General features: G+C 43.3%; 1 protein-coding gene across 1 annotated transcript in view; it reads left to right on the forward strand.

Annotated features, from left to right (window-relative positions):
- The window catches only part of LOC124622407 (ionotropic receptor 93a), a 172,890-nt gene that overhangs the window by 68,931 nt on the left and 83,138 nt on the right, over positions 1 to 20,821 (forward strand). Inside the window, exon 6 of the mRNA XM_047148095.1 lies at positions 3,973 to 4,163. Within this exon, the coding sequence (XP_047004051.1) occupies positions 3,973 to 4,163 (191 nt within the window). The remainder of the gene's footprint in view (positions 1 to 3,972; positions 4,164 to 20,821) is intronic.

Consider the following 20,821-nt stretch of genomic DNA (forward strand, 5'->3'; position numbering starts at 1 on the left):
TGATACTCTCAAACTCATCAAAACCTGCAGATGAACTATGTATATACATGCGGGTCTGGTGGTCTAGCGTTTACCTGGAAAGAGAGAGGGATCGAGTCTCTGTCGGACCACGGATCTACATTTACGCGATTACTCTGCAATTCACATTAAGTGCCTGGCAGAGGGTTCATCCAACCACCTCCAACCTTTTTCTTTACCGTTCCACTTTCGAACGGCGCGCGTAAAAAAACGAGCACTTAAATCTGCTCTGATTTCTCTTATTTTATCATGATGATCATTTCTCCCTCTGTAATTTCTGTGTGGATGATGTGTTCTTTGCTTTTATGCAGCGGATCTACAAGCCATATTGACTATTGTTTAAAATATTGAACATGACCTTCTATACTGCAAGAGATTTGGCTGTTTTTTACCTTTTCATCACGAAGCCAACTGCTGCTTTTTGCTTCTGGAAACAGTTTGCTCTGACTGCAGGATTTACCTAAGTTTATGTTAATGGCATAATCTGTTGACCGTTACCAACTAGACTGTAGATTAGCTTCAAATTCCCATATTGATGTTGTTGTTCTGCTCCTTGTTCAGTCCACAATACAAGACATCCGTCTTTATTCTCTATTTTTGTTCACGCATAATCTCTACTTCGCTATGCAGTACGAGTCGCTTCTGTGAAAAGTAAGTCGAAACATTAAAATCAGTAGTTGTTTGCTGAATGCTTGAATGGTCTCTAAGCCGAGAACCTCCTTTCAGTGAGTTCCCTGTGTATGTTTGCAAATCATTACCAAGCGTCGCAGTTAAACTAGAACAACTGTTTCCGAAGAAACTTGTGTTAAGTGCGACCTACAGCAGCCCCGTTTCGTCCTCAAATTGACCCAGAAAATCGATGGCAGGCGTAAGTACACGGAACGACGCTTATATTTCTGCACTGTGTACGGAGCATTCGTCAAACACGACCTCTCTCCGGAAACATGCGATGATGTAGTGCGGGCATCTGATAAAATATTTCCAGTCTTCTTCTCTATGAATAAAAGAGAGATATTCAGGGACACGTAACTAGGGTTGCCAACTTTACAACACCCCCAGTAAGAGACAGTAGCGACAATTCCAGATATTTACGCCCATGAGCCATTATTTTGTTAAGGTAAGGACATGCACAATTTAGTAACCAGAAAGCTTATGTTAATCAGTTTAGTGTACAATTCGGTTTTAATAACTACGAATGTAAATCTACAGAACTTATTTAAATACTTACAAAACTATCGAGATGTTAAACATTGAACACTAACATACCTCATTCTAGCATGAGGCTAATCTCTTAAAAGCCGTAATTACCTATTTCTTTTGCTTTGGTTAGGGGTTTCTTGTCGTTTTTCGCAATTTCGTTAATCTCCTGACAACTGTGACTAAAATTTATTAATCACACATTTCGCCTTGAACGAATTGTTATTGACACGTGCTAGCAATGGATATTTCTTTTCTCATGTTTCCAAATTAATACAAAGACGTTTAACTCACGAGGTGAACGAGGCCTTATTAATTCGATGTTAATCTTATTCGTACAATAAACAACTAACGTCGAGTGTCGGCTGTTGACGATGGACGTTATAACGAATCTTTCCTTACTGGCAGATAAAAAGAGACAGCAATATTTAAATTAATGAAAGATAAGCTATGTATGAGCATGGGTTTGCCTCGGGAAAGACATTACAAATGTGATGGCACGATGTGGTTAGAAATTTTACACATGTCCATATACAGCTAATGTTTTTATAATATTGAATTATTGTTACCTTTAAACCTGTAAGCCATCGCTGTTCTATTCTTCCGATGTACCAGTCCTTGGTACTAGGGGTGTTTGAGTCCGTGTAAAAATAAAAACTGCTTACGTGTTTGGGGTAAACCTTTTTTTATTTTTCGACAGTCTTCTTTTAGACTTATACACTTCGTCCAACGATTTTCTAGTTTGTTGATCCCTTTCGAATAATAGGAATTGTCCAAGTCTGCAAAATAGCTATTAATTGCTGCAATCACCTCCTCGTTTGAATAAAATCATTGTCCCACCAGCCATTTCTTCAAATTGGGGAACAAACAGTAGTCCTAGGCAGTCAAGTCTGGAGAATAGGGGGTATATGAAACGAGTTGGAATCATATTTCCACTAATTTTGCGACCACAACTGCTGAGGTGTGTGCTGGCGCATTGTTGTGATGGAAAAGGATTTTTTTGCGGTCCAATCGCCGGCGTTTTTCTTGCAGATCAGTTTTCAAACGGTCCAATAACGATGAATAAGATGCACCTCTAATAGTTTAACCCTTTTCCAGATAGTCGATGAGGATTATCCCTTGCGAACCCTAAAAGACAGACGCTATAACCTTTCAGGCCGAAGGAATGGTCTTCGCCTTTTTGGTGCAGATTCTCCCTTGGTAACCCATTGTTTCGATTGTTGTTTGGTTTCGGGAGTATAGTAATCTATCCATGTTTCGTCCACAGTGACAAAACGATGCTTAAAGTCCTGCGGATTCTTCCTGAACAACTGCAAACTATCCTTGCAACACTTCCCACGATTCCGTTTTTGGTCATGTGTGAGCAATCGCGGAACCCATCTTGCGGATAGCTTTCTCATGTCAAAATGTTTATGCAAAATATTATGTACCCGTTCATTTGAGATGTCCACAGCACTAGCAATCTCACACACCTTAACTCTACTGTCATCCATCACCATATCATGGATTTTATCAATGATTTCTGGTGCCGTAACCTCCCCAGGGCGTCCAGAATGTTCAGCATCACTTGTGCCCTTATGGCCACTCCGAAATTTTTGAAACCACTTATAAACTTTTCTAATTGAAGATGCAGAATCACCGTAATGTTTATCAAGCTTCTCTTTAGTCTCCTGATGTGTTTTGCCTTTCATAATGTTTAATCACCACAAGAAATTTATTTTTCGGCCATTTCTTGACAATCATTCGACTTCCTTGATTCACACGAATGCCAAACACAAAGAAATAGACCAATATGGCTGAAACTTGGTGTGCGTTCTTTCCAAAGATGCTACTAACTAAACATGACCTCGATACTCGCTGGTGGTGCCATCTCTCGGACTTTGCACGGACTTTTCAAATGCTCCTCGTAGCTAGCTATTGAACGTCGTCGCTGTTTGAAGGCTCGTTGACCGTGAAAATACAGTTATGAGTTCCATGTAGAAAGTGGTAATAAATATTCGTTTGGATTTCTTAAAAACCAGATCCACAGGTTCGACTTGTCGAGGATAAAATATTTAAACGAGACGACACGATGAGCACTCTATCACTTTGCCTGCAAACAATATGAGTAAAATTTCCAATACATCTACCTGAAAAAATAAAACCATTAAACAGCTTGAATATGGTGATATGAAAAGGTTTATTACAGTAACTGCTGATATCGGTGGTTATGACTGAAGATTATTATTCCATAAAGACATCTTTATTCGGCACTTTCTTTGAGTTGTCAAGGCTGTACGCCAGGTTGGTTAGGAAGGAGTTGAAGTTTATGATGTCTGAAGATGAGTATAATCCCGAAACGCGTAACATGTTCTAATAAAAGAGTCAATTGAACATATCATGACTTAATTGCGATTGTACAGCATTGGTTGCCAATTATTAGGTTTTGAAGTATTGAAATGTCCCTGACGGTTTTGTTACTGAGGTGACGTCCAATGACTAGTTCATTTTCGAAGTCACTGAGATCTCCTAACCGACATTTTCTGCTCTTAATGCCTCTCTACCGGCAACACAGCACTCCACTCCACTCCCCAAAACCTTTTACACTGGCGGGTCCACTTCTCGAGACATCTAGCAGTCAGTTGCGCATTATATACTCGTTTCCGGATACCTCTGATCAGACAGTGTGCATCTTGTTTGATACTGCATTTAATTTAGTTATCAAACCGGAGAAAGTTAGGATGATTGCCCCTAGAACTGCCCGTGACCTTGTTACAGACTCATCCCGGCTGCTGTTCGCCACTTGGTGGATTTTCATCACACTGCTGACCTCCTTCTACACGGCCAACCTCACAGCTTTCCTGACGCTGTCGCGCTTCACCCTGCAGATCACTGACCTCAAAGACATATCAACTAAGAAGGCGCACTGGGCGGCGCAGAAGGGCAGCGCAATGGAGTACCTCGTCTATGTGAGTAATCGCTCTTTTCCTCCCAAAAAACATATTAACTGCACTCATTAAATGCGATGTTTCACAGAACAAAGTATAAAACGAAATCTACATCAATAGCTACGCTGTCATAATGGGGAGAATATTCCTTGCAAATATTATTTAAGTATAGGTCAGCTTCATGACAGTTACATGCTGTCAATTTGTGTCATCAGGAATGTTTTCATCCCTAATTACTCCAGTTGGGTTTCGTTACATTCTTGTGGCTTAGGTGGTTCAAATGGCTCTGAGCACTATGGGACTTAACAGCTGTGGTCATCAGTCCCCTAGAACTTAGAACTACTTAAACCTAACTAACCTAAGGACATCACACACATCCATGCCCGAGGCAGGATTCGAACCTGCGACCGTAGCAGTCGCGCGGTTCCGGACTGCGCGCCTAGAACCGCGTCTTGGGGCTTAATATAGGTCTCCTATTCTTTGGTTGTCAGTTGTGTTTCCTTATTTTTTGTTTGTTTAGAAAATCAGCTAAACTAATCCTAGACAGAGCTGTCATCAGCTCGAGGGTTGATGTTGTTATGGCTTCCTTTGCACACTGTGTGGTTCTTCTTGGATACAAGAGCGAAGAACGGATGCGTTCATGAGCAGAGAATTTGGATGTTAATGTATTCTACATCTGATATCAAAAAGTAAAAATTAGTTGCAGCGTCAGTTGCTAACAGTAGATTTGAATGTAGAAATATTTACAGATACAAAAGATTTATAAATCTGTTACTCCTCAATACAATGTATTTTCACAAGATGTGGTGCCCTGGCCACTGAAAACCTGTAAATGTTAATCAACTGCCAGAGACACAAAATGGCCTCAGTGAATGAAAATTCGAACTTAAGAACACACGGGCTGAAGCTCCCGAGAGCGTTGCTTGTATCTCACGGGCAGCGGCGTAATCGTTCGAGGCAGTACCCCCGTGCCGCGACGGTGGGCAGTAGCAAACGCGACGGCGTAACTGGCGGCGGGCGTATTTTGAAGTGCGGCTGACCGGATACCACAGAGCTGAACATCACAGTCTGTTAAAAACGCTTCTTTTGGAGGTGGTATGCCGTTGTCATATTTCGATCTAGAACTAATTAAACCAGCCAGTTACAAGGGGAGTGGTAAGTGAAACATATAAATTATAAGATTATTTGGGCCTCCAAACTTTGGCTTTTTGCTGTTTTGTCTAAAACTGACATGGTGAGACCGTGGCTGTGTACAATTAATGTAGGTTGATTCTTACAAAGAAGAAGACAGCAACCAGCCGCTATTAGTGGTTGCTGTCTTCTTTTTTGTAAGAATCAACCTACTTTGGTTTTTACCACTGGGCCACTGAGCCAGTTAGACGCTATTGTAGTTGGAGTAATTGAGCTGTTATAGAATAATAATCTATCTTCACTTTCTGCGTTCCTTGACACAAACACAGAGGGCGTTCAAGTCGTTTACCCACCTTTCACATAGACACCTAGTTCTTACACCGTTTTCTGTACAATGTAGAGTAGGTTTTAACATTAACAGAATAGAGATACACCTCATTATAAATATCTTTGTAGATTGTAAAAAAACTATACAGGGCTCCACACAATCTGTACAACAAAACGTCTTCCACTGACTCAAATAATTAAATTATACCTTTGCCCTTACTTAACTGTTCAACATTTAAGATTTACAGTGCTTCACCCTCGGCGACAAACAGAAATAATAACTGAGACAACTTCAGATGTAAAACGTAGGATGGCAAACAACTCTCAAACTAGGATTATAACACAGAACTATGCGTTAGTCTACTACTACCAGATGGCTACCACAACATGCTATAAAAAAGGCTCTATCAAATTACCTTCGCATGTATTTTAATAAAGTTGTTGTTGTTCTGGTCTTCAGTCCAGAGACTGGTTTGATGCAGCTCTCCATGCTACTCTATCCTGTGCAAGCTTCTTCATCTCCCAGTAACTACTGCAACCTACATCCTTCTGAATCTGCTTAGTGTATTCATCTGTTGGTCTCTCTCTACTATTTTTACCCTCCACGCTGCCCTCCAATGCTAAATTTGTGATCCCTTGATGCCTCAGAACATGACCTACCAACCGGTCCCTTCTTCTTGTCAGGTTGTGCCACAAACTCCTCTTCTCCCCAATTCTATTCAATACCTCCTCATTAGTTATGTGATCTACCCATCTAATCTTCAGCATTCTTCTGTGGCACCACATTTCGAAAGCTTCTATTCTCTTTTTGTCCAAACCATTTTTCGCCCATGTTTCACTTCCATACATGGCTACACTCCATACAAATACTTTCAGAAACGACTTCCTGACACTTAAATCTATACTCGATGTTAACAAATTTCTCTTCTTGAGAAACGCTTTCCTTGCCATTGCCGGTCTACATTTTATATCCTCTCTACTTCGACCATCATCAGTTATTTTGCTCCCCAAATTGCAAAATTCCTTCACTACTTTAAGTGCCTCATTTCCTAATCTAATTCCCCCAGCATCACCCGACTTAATTCGACTACATTCCGATATCCTCGTTTTGCTTTTGTTGATGTTCATCTTACATCCTCCTTTCAAGACACCGTCCATTCCGTTCAACTGCTCTTCCAAGTCCTTTGCTGTCTCTGACGGAATTACAATGTCATCGGCGAACCTCAAAGTTTTTATTTCTTCTCCATGGATTTTAACACCTACTCGGAATTTTTCTTTTGTTTCCTTTACTGCTTGCTCAATATACAGATTGAATAACATCGGGGAGATGCTACAACCCTGTCTCACTCCCTTCCCAACCGCTGCTTCCCTTTCACGTCCCTCGACTCTTATAACTGCCATCTGGATTCTGTACAAATTGTAAATAGCTTTTCACTCCCTGTATTTTACCCCTTTCACCTTTAGAATTTGAAAGAGATTATTCCAGTCAACATTGTCAAAAGCTTTCTCTAAGTCTACAAATGCTAGAAACGTAGGTTTGCCTTTCCTTAATGTTTCTTCTAAGATGAGTCGTAAGGTCAGTATTGCCTTACGTGTTCCAACATTTCTACGGAATCCAAACTGATCTTCCCCGAGGTCGGCTTCGACAAGTTTTTCCATTCGTCTGTAAAGAATTCGTGTTAGTATTTTGCAGCTGTGACTTATTAAATTGATAGTTCGGTATTTTCACATCTGTCAACATCTGATTTCTTTGGGATTGGAATTATTATATTCTTCTTGAAGTCTGTGGGTATTTCGCCTATCTCATACATCTTGCTCACCAGATGGTAGAGTTTTGTCAGGACTGGCTCTCCCAAGGCCGTCAGTAGTTCTAATGGAATGCTGTCTACCCCCGGAGCCTTGTTTCGACTTAGGTCTTTCAGTGCTCTGTCAAACTCTTCACGCAGTATCGTATCTCCCATTTCATCTTCATCTACATCCTCTTCCATTTCCATAATATTGTCCTCAAGTGCATCGCCCTTGTATAGACCCTCTATATACTCCTTCCACCTTTCTGCTTTCCCTTCTTTGCTTAGAACTGGATTTCCATCTGAGCTCTTGATATTCATACAACTGGTTCTCTTCTCTCCAAAGGTCTCTTTAATTTTCCTGTAGGCAGTATCTATCCTACTCATAGTGAGATAAGCCTCTACATCCTTACATTTGTTCTCTAGCCATCCCTGCCTAGCCATTTTGCACTTCTTGTCGATCTCATTTTTGAGACGTTTGTATTCCTTTTTGCCTGCTTCATTTACCGAATTTTTATATTTTCTCTTTTCATCAATTAGATTCAATATTTCTTCTGTTACCCAAGGATTTCTACTAGCCCTCGTTTTTTTTACCTACTTGATCCTCTGATGCCTTCACTTCTTCATCCCTCAGAGTTACCCATTCTTCTTCTACTGTATTTCTTTCCCCCATTCCTGTCAATTTTCAGAGTCCACATCTGCCCCTGGAAATGTCTTACAATTTAAAACCTGGTTCCTAAATATCTGTCTTACCATTACATAATCTAACTGATACCTTTTAGTATCTCCAGGATTCTTCCATGTATACAACGTTCTTTTATGATTCTTGAACCAAGTGTTAGCTATGATTAAGTTATGCTCTGTGCAAAATTCCACCAGACGGCTTCCTCTTTCATTTCTTACCCCCAATCCATATTCACCTACTATGTTTCCTTCTCTCCCTTTTCCTACTCTCGAATTCCAGTCACCCATGACTATTAAATTTTCGTCTCCCTTCACTATTTGAATAATTTCTTTTATTTCATCATACATTTCATCAATTTCTTCATCATCTGCAGAGCTAGTTGGCATATAAACTTGTACTACTGTAGTAGGCATGGGCTTCGTGTCTATCTTGGCCACAATAAGACGTTCACTATGCTGTTTGTAGAAGCTTACCCGCACTCCTATCTTTTTATTCATTATTAAACCTACTCCTGCATTACCCCTATTGATTTTGTATTTATAACCCTGTATTCACCTGACCAAAAGTCTTGTTCCTCCTGCCACCAAACTTCGCTAATTCCCAGTATATCTAACTTTAACCTATCCATTTCCCTTTTTAAATTTTCTAACCTACCTGCTCGATTAAGGGATCTGACATTCCACGCTCCGATCCGTAGAACGCCAGTTTTCTTTCTCCTGGTAATGACGTCCTCCTGAGTGGTCCCCGCCCGGAGATCCGAATGGTGGACTATTTTACTTCCGGAATATTTTACCCAAGAGGACGCCATCATCCTTTAACCATACAGTAAAGCTGCATGCCCTCGGGAAAAATTACAGCTGTAGTTCTCCTTGCTTTCAGCCGTTCGCAGTACCAGAACAGCAAGGCCATTTTGGTTAGTGTTACAAGGCCAGATCAGTCAATCATCCAGACTGTTGCCCCTGCAACTACTGAAAAGGCTGCTGCCCCTCTTCAGGAACCACACGTTTGTCTGGCTTCTCAACAGATACCCCTCCGATGTGGTTGCACCTACGGTACGGCCATCTGTATCGCTGAGGCACGCAAGCCTCCCCACCAACGGCAAGGTCCATGGTTCATGGAGGGGGTTAATAAAGTATTATACGATAATAAAAACAACTAATTGTTCACATAGAACAACTAACAAGACGTATTTGAGATGTCACATTCAAGTGTAATTTAAACAAAACACTTTAGGAGTTGTACAATTAATCATGCTCTCAGCATGTAGATAACAAGCAGACGGCTGCACTTCTTTGTGCCATCAATAAGAAACCACAACCTATCATATGACGAGCATGGAAATTGTGCAGAATTTGTTGCTAACAAAAACACCTGAGTTCACCACTCACATACACACAGTACACTGTGTCAACCATAAAACGGCCATCGTGCAACCATCAGCTGCAAAAGCACTCAGTTTGAAACGTCCCCTGAAAAAAATTTACGAATTACAGTGCTGGTAAACCCCTTACGTTATTTGATTTTCAAACAGCTGAGCAAAACTGAACGTACTCAGACATTTCTCTCTTTACTTATTCTGATCATCACTAAACTGACACACAATATTTTTAGCGCAACGCAATCTGACTTTCAATAATCCCTACAAAAGAATGGCCGCGACTAACAATAACCTATACCTTTCATGAATCACTTACCTCACAAAAATCTTCGTTACTCGAACTACTGCAATACAGCGACCGCCAATATTGCCAGCTGAAATAAGTCAGTGATTTTCATACAGAGCGCTACGTGACGTTACCAACACAAAAACCTAGAGAGCCTACTTACAAGGTATTGCTCCTCTTGATATGAAGAAACCTCTTTTTTCACCTCGACTGGGATCGATGTCCGTCCGGCGGAAGAAAGAACCATCTGCATTGTGTCCACACAACTACCACACCCCGTACAAACAGTAGTGACGTCCAGCTGACTGAGCTGCAGTACTCCGAGTGCTCGAGGCCCTCTCTCTCCACACTGCTCAGAACTCGCTCGTTCGTCTCCTCGCACCGAGTCTAGCTACACCTTCGGGCGCAGCCCGCCCTTCGGGTGTGTTTGTGCTACCACCTCGCTGCTCGCTGATTGTCGGCATGGCCCGGCGATGATGAATCAAGCCCGCTCACCCACCTACGGTCCTCACCAGGCGATGATATAAAGGTGACTTATGTTTCGCTCTGCGAACATTGCCATATGTTCTGCAACTAGAGCCACAAGCGGCTGCTCCAAGGTCACTCCAGTACGAGGTGCATTCAAGTTCTGAGGCCTCCGATTTTTTTTCTCCGGATTGGAAAGAGATAGAAACATGCGCATTGTTTTAAAATGAGGCCCCGTTCATTGTCAATATGTCCCAGAGATGGCAGCACTTTACGGCAGATGGAATTTTACCGCCAGCGGGGAGAATGAGAACTGTTTTAAATACTTAAAATGGCGACGTTTTCCTTACTTGAACAGCGTGTAATCATTCGTTTTCTGAATTTGCGTGGTGTGAAACCGATTGACATTCATCGACAGTTGAAGGAGACATGTGGTGATGGAGTTATGGATGTGTCGAAAGTGCGTTCGTGGGTGCGACAGTTTAATGAAGGCAGAACATCGTGTGACAACAAACCGAAACAACTTCAGGCTCGCACAAGCCGGTCTGACGACATGATCGAGAAAGTGGAGAGAATTGTTTTGGGGGATCGCCGAATGACTGTTGAACAGATCGCTTCCAGAGTTGGCGTTTTTGTGGGTTCTGTGCACACACTCCTGCATGACGACCTGAAAATGCGAAAAGTGTCATCCAGGTGGGTGCCACGAATGCTGACGGACGACCACATGGCTGCCCTTGTGGCATGTTGCCAAGCAATGTTGACGCGCAACGACAGCATGAATGGGACTTTCTTTTTGTCGGTTGTAACAATGGATGAGACGTGGATGCCATTTTTCAATCCAGGAACAAAGCACCAGTCAGCTCAATGGAAGCACACAGATTCACCGCCACCAAAAAAATTTCGGGTAACCGCCAGTGCTGAAAAAATGATGGTGTCCATGTTCTGGGACAGCGAGGGTGTAATCCTTACCCATTGCGTTCCACTACGGTAACAGGTGCATCCTACGAAAATGTTTTGAAGAACAAATTCCTTCCTGCACTGCAACAAAAACGTCCGGGAAGGGCTGCGCGTGTGCTGTTTCACCAAGACAACGCACCCGCACGTCGAGCTAACGTGATAACAGCTTTGAAGTGACTCCTCATGCTCCCTACTCACCTGACCTGGCTCCTAGTGACTTTTGGCTTTTTCCAACAATGAAAGACACTCTCCGTGGCCGCACATTCACCAGCCATGCTGCTATTGCCTCAGCGATTTTCCAGTGGTCAAAACAGACTCCTAAAGAAGCCTTCGCCGCTGCCATGGAATCATGGTGTCAGCGTTGTGAAAAATGTGTACGTCTGCAGGACGATTACGTCGAGAAGTAACGCCAGTTTCATCGATTTCGGGTGAGTAGTTAATTAGAAAAAAAATCGGAGGCCTTAGAACTTGAATGCACCTCGTAGTGCTGCGTTCGACACAGTTAGGCACTCTGCTCGATATGCAAACAGCTGCAGGGTAATTACTTCTGGTGGGCAGCGAGCAGGGAAACTGCAGCGTAAACGTGACAACGCTACCGGCTATAGCCGTTCATCATAAGAATGAACCTGATGTAAACAAACACAAACGCGATGATTGGTCAGAAGCCGTATCACACGTACACCGGTGTTGCTATGCTCTTGGAAGTAGGTCGTACTTATGTATTAGTTATCTTATTATTAAGTTACGTTAAATGAAACTTAAAGATAATCAAATATATTAACAGCCATCAACGTTTTTCTTAATCACGCTTTAGCTACGTAGTTTTTATTTCAAAAACCGTGTACAGTCACAGTCTTTGCAGCGTTGTGATCCGATTGTGGCGCTGTTAATTCGTAGTATAAAAATGCCTGAGGCTGCTTTCTGTTCTGTATTGAATCACGAGCGTGGAACACGGTTAAAAAGTGATGAGAAATAGGCTGTTCTTAATATTTTTCAAAAATTTACGTAGGTAATCGGCTTTGAGGTTTTCCCAGCGTTGTATATAATGAAGCTGATAAACAAATCCACATTGAGCCTGAAGCGCAGTCCGCATAGTGATGGGGTGTGAACTAAATGCCGTTATTCGTACGTAGATTCAAACCTCTCCAGTACCATTTTTTTGTCTCGTTCAATTTGAAATACCCACATGTCGTAATTATGAAACTCATCATCATATTTTTGTGAATAAGGCACGTAGTCTTGTTTCTAGTTACATATTGGACGCGAAATTCCTGTTCCCCATTTCAAATACAAAGTCTTAATTATTGCTGTTTTATGGCAAACTGTTCAAAAAAGTTATTTAAATTAAGAAAAATTAATTTGATTTTTAAGGGACAAATGAAAAACCAAATCCTCTTTATTTGGACTGTGTCCATCGTTTTATACCACAAAGGTAGGTAAGTATCGTAGAAACATGAAAAACAGTCATTTTCACAGCATCGATCACATCGTACAAATGCTGCATTTTTACATTTGCTACTGTACCATCACAATATGAATCCAGCAGAACTGATCTGGAGCCATGGTGCGGGATTTGGCCCGAGAAGTAACAAGACTGCTAAGCTGCCAAACGTACTGGCACTAAAGCACGCAGCTTTTTCACACGTCACTGCCGAACTCTGGAGGGATACAGAAAGGCTCGTCATAAAAGAAGAAGAGAAACTGCTGCGCCTGGTTCGTTTCGTGGATTTTGTTGTTGATAGGCTCGTTATCATCGTAGCAGGTGACACTTCTAGAGCTGAAATGTATTTCTCGGATTAGGATAAGGAAAGAGCTAAGAGATTACGACTGACTGTAAGTAATACCTTCAGTGGCTTCAATATTTAACTATACAGTGAAATCCTACAGTACTCTCTTACGTTACAAACAGCTTACGCAGAAAAATTACCCTGTGGTTAAGTCAGGAATTTTCATCATTCTTGTTTTTAATTACAATAGAAATTTAGCTAAAAAGGATAACCTGTTGCAGCTCTCGTCTAGTCGTCTAAGGAGCGTATTGTGGGGGATTTGCCAACAATGCCATACGATCATTTTATTTTTTGCAGTTTATTATTTCATTCTGATTAAAAATTAAATGACATTCGAAGCTGTCTAGCTCCTCTGCTTTGCTCTTTTTACGTGTGAAGTGCAGCTGGCCACGTCACTGCAGGCTAGCTGTACCAGCCGACCGGCCAGTGCTGTCCAAGTTAAATGCGCCGGTAGAGCTGTTGTCCCGTATTATCGCTAAGTCGATGTGCGTGACGCACACCACAAAACGTACCCTTATTAGCGTCCTTGACACTACTGGAGACAGCTTGGCTGCAATCCCACGTGAAAGTGAAATCCAATGAGGTTCCAGCAAACGCGGAACAATACACACCGCAATGTTTGCATCAGGTCTATTCTTATGGTGAACGGATTATAGCAGTGAGATACGATACGCCAGTATCGAGCTATAAGGTACCAGCAGCATAAATGTTCTCTTACCGTCACCTTGCTGTCGCACCAATCTGGGCTGTGGCGACGCGCCACAGACTTTTCCATCGCTACCGTTCCCGGCACCACGGCGGCGCTGGCCTCCGGAAGGTATTGCTTGTTCCACTTGCTGCCGTTAACTCCCTAAAGCACCGTCGGTGCTTGCGACCATCTCGGGCGCGGCGACGCTAGGGGAAATCACATGTCCTTTCTCTCACGGCTCCAGCACGACACTGTATAGAAAATGACACTCTGGAAGCGGGCACAAGTTGAAAGTCAGTGGACCAGTTCTTGTTTCCCACAACAATGTCTGTGTTTGTTCTCCTTTTATGTATAAATTAGGCCTTAAAAGTTGAAATAAGATACATCAGCCAAACCAGTATGACCATCTGCTTAATAACGCGCTGGTCCACCTTTGGAACTCAGTATAGCAGAGATGCCACGTGGAGTGCATTCGATAAGTCCTCTGTAGGTTTCAGGAGGAACGTGGCTTCAGGTGTCTACGGACAGGTCCTTCAAATCCTGCGAATTGCAGTTGGATGTTTAGTGGATGACTTGTGGACACAAACTGGAACCCAATAGAGTCCCTCAAGTGTCCCATTGGATCCAGATCAGGCGAATTAGCTGGCTAAGACATCTACATGAGTTGACAGTATGCTCCTCAAACGGTTCTAGCGTTGTAAGATAGATCGTTAGCCTGCTTAAACGTGCCACTGCCTTAGGGGAAGTCATCAAACTTGATGATATGCATGTGGTCTGCAATAATATTCACAGCTATCAAGATGCCTTCCAGTCTCCTGGAAGTCCAGATGATTGTCTATCATTGCGTTACGCTGCCCCCACCTGCTTGCGTCCGTAGCACAGTGCATGTTTCGAGCAGCTGTGCACCTGGATGATGATGTATCGATGTGAAAGTCCCTGTGTATAAAGTTACTCACGCCGAGAAAACTAATTGTGAACCAGCCGTGCCTTTACAGCTTCTGCTATAAATTTTAATGTACTCAACTTTAACTGATAACTCGATTTTTAAAGACCGTAGCTGTAGATTCTAAAGTGGAGATGTTCACAAACAATGTTTTAATTTGCATGGAAGATATGAAACGGAAACATTCTTTCAGTTAATTTATTCAACAAACATTTTCGTATCGACAGATTATGAAAGACTGTGGAATTGTTTACAAACTCTATATTATATAAATTCTAGTTGGTGTATAGGTATCTATTCGCAGAGTTACTCGATTGAATGATAAAAGTATGCCCTCCTAATGCTCATATCAATCAGGACAAGAATCTCAAATTCGTTTACCCTAAACAAAACAGTCACGTAAACATACTGGTTAATCAATAATTTCAAACAATTAATACAGCAATGGTCGACCTGAGACAGGAGATCGTACAGATGTCTGCGAGTGTGGATCAAGAAATGCCCTATCACACCAATGCTACTGCTTAAGCTCCCTGTACTTATGCGCGGACGGCCATGGTGTACGCCGCTGTCATGAGTTTGACTCTCCTGTAGAGGAGCAGAGAGCATGTTGCTGTTGCCACAACTCCAGACCAAAACGCCTTTCCCACTTCTAAAGAAGCTATCGCCGTAGCTTCGTCTTCGTGACGTCAGTGACTAATTTAATAACGGTGTGTTTTTGTGTCCAGCACTATCTTCACATCAGAGGTCCTCTGAATATGGAAAGGAGCTCATGAGGCCACGCCACTATTAACTGAAAGCCGCGTTTCTTTCAGAAAGTAAGTGATGGTTATCTACAAAAAATTCTCACTAAAATATGACAAACTGGCGTTCTCCTGCTGCTAGCGTGGCGTCACGGTCGCAGTTTGGCCACTGGGCAGGTACCAGGTTGCCAATACACAATAGCCAGCAACTCTTGTTTCGGCCCTGGCGTCCAACCTGAGGCTCCAGGCTGCGCTGACGGCAAAGTACAACTTTTTTCGTAGCATTCTCTGACCAATCTGTCTCAAATCCAACACGCTGTGCTTTCCCACGCACACAAAAATTGCCCTGAAAACAAGGCATCCCAGTACCACATTAAATGAAATGAAACGAATGCAGAAAGAGCGCAGTACGTCCAGTCACTGTCGTTAAATATACTGTAAATAAAAGAATTACCCAAGGTATCCACGCCATTATCTCCCTCTAATTACATAATCAACCTAGAACTGAATGGAAAAGGCATATGTAATTTTTTGAACGTTTCACTGGGACATGACGATCGAACTGATATAACAAGGAAAGTGATTGATTGACGAGGCCACACATTTTCAATGATCCACGGTCCAATCTCGATAATCGTGTGGCCAATTCACGCTTATCCGACGATCTCGCTGGGTCAACATGGGGACACTTATGAGTTGTCTGCTACAAAGCCCCATGCTCAACAATGTGCGCTGAGCAACTCTGCGAAACAGTTGTGCCTGCCCCAGCATTGAACCCTGTCGCCAGATCTGGCACAGATGGCCACCTATCCTGCTTTAAGATTGGGCAAGACGCCAACCTCTACCCTCTGAAATGAGGCGTGGACATGCTGCACCTTGTCGCCTACCCTTAGATTCACCGCCCTTCAACCACTTTATACAGACGCTCACGACGGTACAGCGAAAACAGTCGATCACTTTCTTCATTTCTGAGCCGCTCATTCCCAGGTATTGGTCCACAACGCTCTACCCATTGTCAAAGTTGCTTATGTCCGCTGAGTTCTTCATTTGACCTCAGTACGTCGCCAGAATGATTCCTCATCCGTCTGTGCTCCTCTTCCATGCTTTCCTTAACGTATCAGGTCCTGGTAATGCCAGGATGGGGCAATCAGTCTCACAGTGGACAATGGTCATAGTGTCTTCGCCCATTGCATGCATGGTGTCAGCTCTTCTTATTTTCAACAGCGCACACCAGTAAACATATTTCTTGCTTGTTAAAATGTCTGTTTCCTTTGGCTCTGAGCACTATGGGACTCAACTGCTGAGGTCATTAGTCCCCTAGAACTTAGAACTAGTTAAACCTAATTAACCTAAGGACATCACAAACATCCATACCCGAGGCAGGATTCGAACCTGCGACCGTAGCGGTCTTGCGGTTCCAGACTGCAGCGCCTTTAACCGCACGGCCACTTCGGCCGGCTCTGTTTCCTTTGAGGATAAATTATTCAGCGAAATGTTTGGTAATTTTTAAGATTATGCTATTCGGGTATGGAGCAAGTAGATTATGACGTATAATTGTAGATTAAAAGAAAAATGGAACAAAAGCATAAAGGATAACCGCGCAAGCTATGGATGTAATAAGAATGAAGGAAAATTAAGTTTAATGATATGTTGACGACGTAAAGCTCGGTGTAGGGTTGTTCAGTTCAGTGCACACTCTCCAGTCACATGATGACCACTCATCAAAAGCCTATATAATCACCTTTTGCCGTGCGGACTGCTGCGAGATGTTGAACAAGAGAGCTAGGGACGTTCTGGGGGGTACCGACAGGTTAATGGATTCATGTCGACTCCAAAGCCGTTGCCAGCTGCGCTAGGTTCTTCGGCTGAGGATACATGATGCGAACAGCCTGATCGAGGTCCACATGTCCTGGATTGGGTTTCAGTCCAGGGAGTTCGGTAGCCAGGGAAGTACTGTAACCTCATCCTGTGTGTGAAACCTTATGGGACTTAACTGCTAAGGTCATCAATCCCTAAGCTTAAACACTACTAAATTATCCTAAGGGCAAACACACACACTCATGCCCAAGGGAGGACTCGAGCCTCCGCCGGGACCAGCCGCACAGTCCATGACTGCAGCGTCTGAGACCGCTCGGCTAATCCCGAGCGGCTAACCTCATCCTGGTGCTCTTCGATTCACGCATGTACACTGCGAGCTGTGTGACACTTTGCACTGTCCTGATGGTAGATCCCATCGTGCCGAGGAAAAACAAACTTTATGTAGAGGTGCACATGGTTCCAAGGATGGATACATACTTGTGTTGATCCATTGTGCCTTCCATAATGACAAGATTATCTAGAGAATGCCACGAAAACATTCTTCCAGACCATATGGCATGCAACGTGTTTGCTGTCAAATGTTTCACGCCCTACATGCCAACCGCCATCTGGCCGATGAAGCACAAAGCGTGGTTCATCTGAAAAAACCACCTGTCACCACTCAGTGGACGTCCAGTTGCGTTACTGGCGCGCAAATTCCAGACTTCGTCACCGATGAACCGCAGTCAGCATGGGCTAAATTGACCACACGTCTTCTGTGGAGGCCCATGCACAGCAACGTTCATTGAGCAGTCGCTTTTGGAAGACCCTTGGTTCATCTAGGCAGTCAGTTTCTCAACAGTTGCACATGTATCCGTCTGTACACATCTCTGCAGCCGTCGTTCACCCTTGTCGTCTACGGCCTGTGGTGCACCATAACTTGCCTCGGCGCTAGTTTTAGATAGCGCCATTTCGCCGTGTACGGCACACTTTAACACGCCAGCATGCGAACAGTTTACAATCTTAGCCGTTTCGGAAATGCTTCCACTCTTCGCCTGAAATCCAATGATTAACCTCTTTCGGACGTCAGATAAGTCACGCCGTTTCTGCCTCCCCCCGGCACGCTTCATATATCCTCCATTGCTAGTGCTGCCACCTGCTATCTCTGAGTGGCTACTGCAGGTTGACGTCGAACACAGCTGAAAACTCCCTCCCAAGTATTTCAATCAGGATCCCATGTGCCCAAACATCAGGTCGCTTGTAATTTCGCTGAAAAGACTCTGACCCTATAGTATGTCTGAACTCTTACTAGCATCCTCTAGTAATGGCAGTAGAGAATGACACCTCCGACTTCAGTTTATACAAACCGAAACTCTCCGCTCATGATGACTGCATGTGAAATTTTCGCATTCCCGCGTCGCCTAAGTCGCATAGAAAGATTAACAGTATAGAGGTTTTAATCTAACGAATTTTAAAAGAAGTAGCCGAAACACCGAAATGACACTCACTCTTTTGATAAAACTATTTGATAAGGTATAATTCTTTCGTCTCAATATGACACTTCTATGTACGGATAAAGCATTCTAACAAAAATACGCCTGCTTTCATTCGGATCAGGAATACAAGTAAGTTTCTTGTATAAAATACAATTATTTTGTCTGAAGCGAACCAGTGGCGCAGATAACTCAGCGGAGTATTTTAATCGATAGAACGGTGGAAACCAGCACAACAGAAATACGAGATACTAGATGAAGAATTCGACAAAATGGAAGCGGCCGCGAGTGCAGATTCTAAACATCACTCAACCCTACTAATATCAAATTTGTTTAAAACTTTCCTTCCAGTCAAAATAATTGGCAGATGGTTCTAAACAACAGAGAATACTTAGTTTCAAAGAAACTGCAGAGAGAAATAAACTGAAAACTTTTGAAGAAATTTATCTCAACAGCAGTTGGAACATCTTATTGCAATGGCGGTGCGAAACAATAGAAAATGCAGCTTTTCAAGACCACGATGAGGAATCAGTAGAACGTTTCTCCTTGAAAAAGGAAGGAACATTATATTACACTACTGACCATTAAAATTGCTACACCACGAAGATGATGTGCTACAGACGCGAAATTTAACCGATAGGAAAAAGATGCTGTGATATGCAAATGATTAGATTTTCAGAGCATTCACGCATGGTTGGCGCCGGCAGCGACACCTACAACGTGCCGACACGAGGAAAGTATCCAACCGATTTCTCATACAGAAACAGCAGTTGACCGGCGTTGCCTGGTGAAACGTTGTTGTGATGCCTCGTGTAAGGAGGAGAAATGCGTACCATCACGTTTCCGACTTTGATAAAGGACGGATGGCGGCCTATCACGATTGCGGTTTATCGTATCGCGACATTGCTGCTCGCGTTGGTCGAGTTCGAATGACGGTTAGCAGAATATGGAGTCGGTCGGTTCAGGAGGGTAATACGGAACGCCGTGCTGGATCCCAACGGCCTCGTGTCACTAACAGTCGAGATGACAGGCATCTTATCCGCGTGGCTGTAACGGGTCGTGCAGCCACGCCTCGATCCCTGAGTCAACAGATGGGGACGTTTGCAAGACAACAACCATCTGCACGAACAGTTCGACGACGTTTGCAGCAGCATGGACTATCAGCGCGGAGACCATGGCCGCGGTTACCCTTAACGCTGCCTCACAGACAGGAGCGCCGGCGATCGTGTACTCAACGACGAACCTGGGTGCACGGATGGCAAAACGTCATTTTTTCGGATGAATCCAGGTTCTGTTTAGAGCATCATGGTGGTCGCATCCGTGTTTGGCGACATCCGGTGAACGCACATTGGAGGCGTGTATTCGTCATCGCCATACTGGTGTATCACCTGGCGTAATGGTATGGGGTGCCATTGGTTACACCGTCTCGGTCACCTCTTGTTCGCATTGACGGCACTTTGAGCAGTGGACGTTACATTTCAGATGTATTACGACCCGCGGCTCTACCCTTCATTCGATCCCTGCGAAACCCTACATTTGAGCAGGATAATGCACGATCGCATGTTGCAGGTCCTGTACGGGCCTTTCTGGATACAGAAAATATTCGACTGCTGCCCTGGCCAGCACATTCTCCAGATCTCTCACCTACTGAAAACATCTGGTCTATGGTGGCCGAGCAACTGGCTCGTCACAATACGCCAGTGTGGTGTCGTGTTGAAGCTGCATGGGCAGCTGTACTTGTACACGCCATCCAGGCTCTGTTTGACTCAATGCCCAGGCGTATCAAGGCCATTATTACGACCAGAGGTGGTTGTTCTGGATACTGATTTCTCAGGATCTATGCACCCAAATTACGTGAAAATGTAATCACGTGTCAGTTCTAGTATAATATATTTGTCCAATGAATACCTGTTTATCATCTGCATTTCTTCGTGGTGTAGCAATTTTAATGGCCAGTAGGGTAAAAGTAAAATAGTCACAGTTTCCGTGTTTAGGCATCATCAAACTGTCTAAATGGAAAAAGGAGGATAATTAAATAACTATCCTGCTTACATCATGACACGGTCCTAAGCTGCGCCAATAATTTAATTAAAACCACAAACCAGCAACTATGCATTACCACTCGCAGATGGCCGATGGCAGCATTTTCCGTGGAGGACATATAAAGCTTGTGGGGGAGATGCGAACAATAGAGCAGTCGTTGTCAGAATAC

Source organism: Schistocerca americana, chromosome 7 (assembly GCF_021461395.2).
Source record: "Schistocerca americana isolate TAMUIC-IGC-003095 chromosome 7, iqSchAmer2.1, whole genome shotgun sequence".
Lineage (NCBI taxonomy): Eukaryota > Metazoa > Arthropoda > Insecta > Orthoptera > Acrididae > Schistocerca > Schistocerca americana.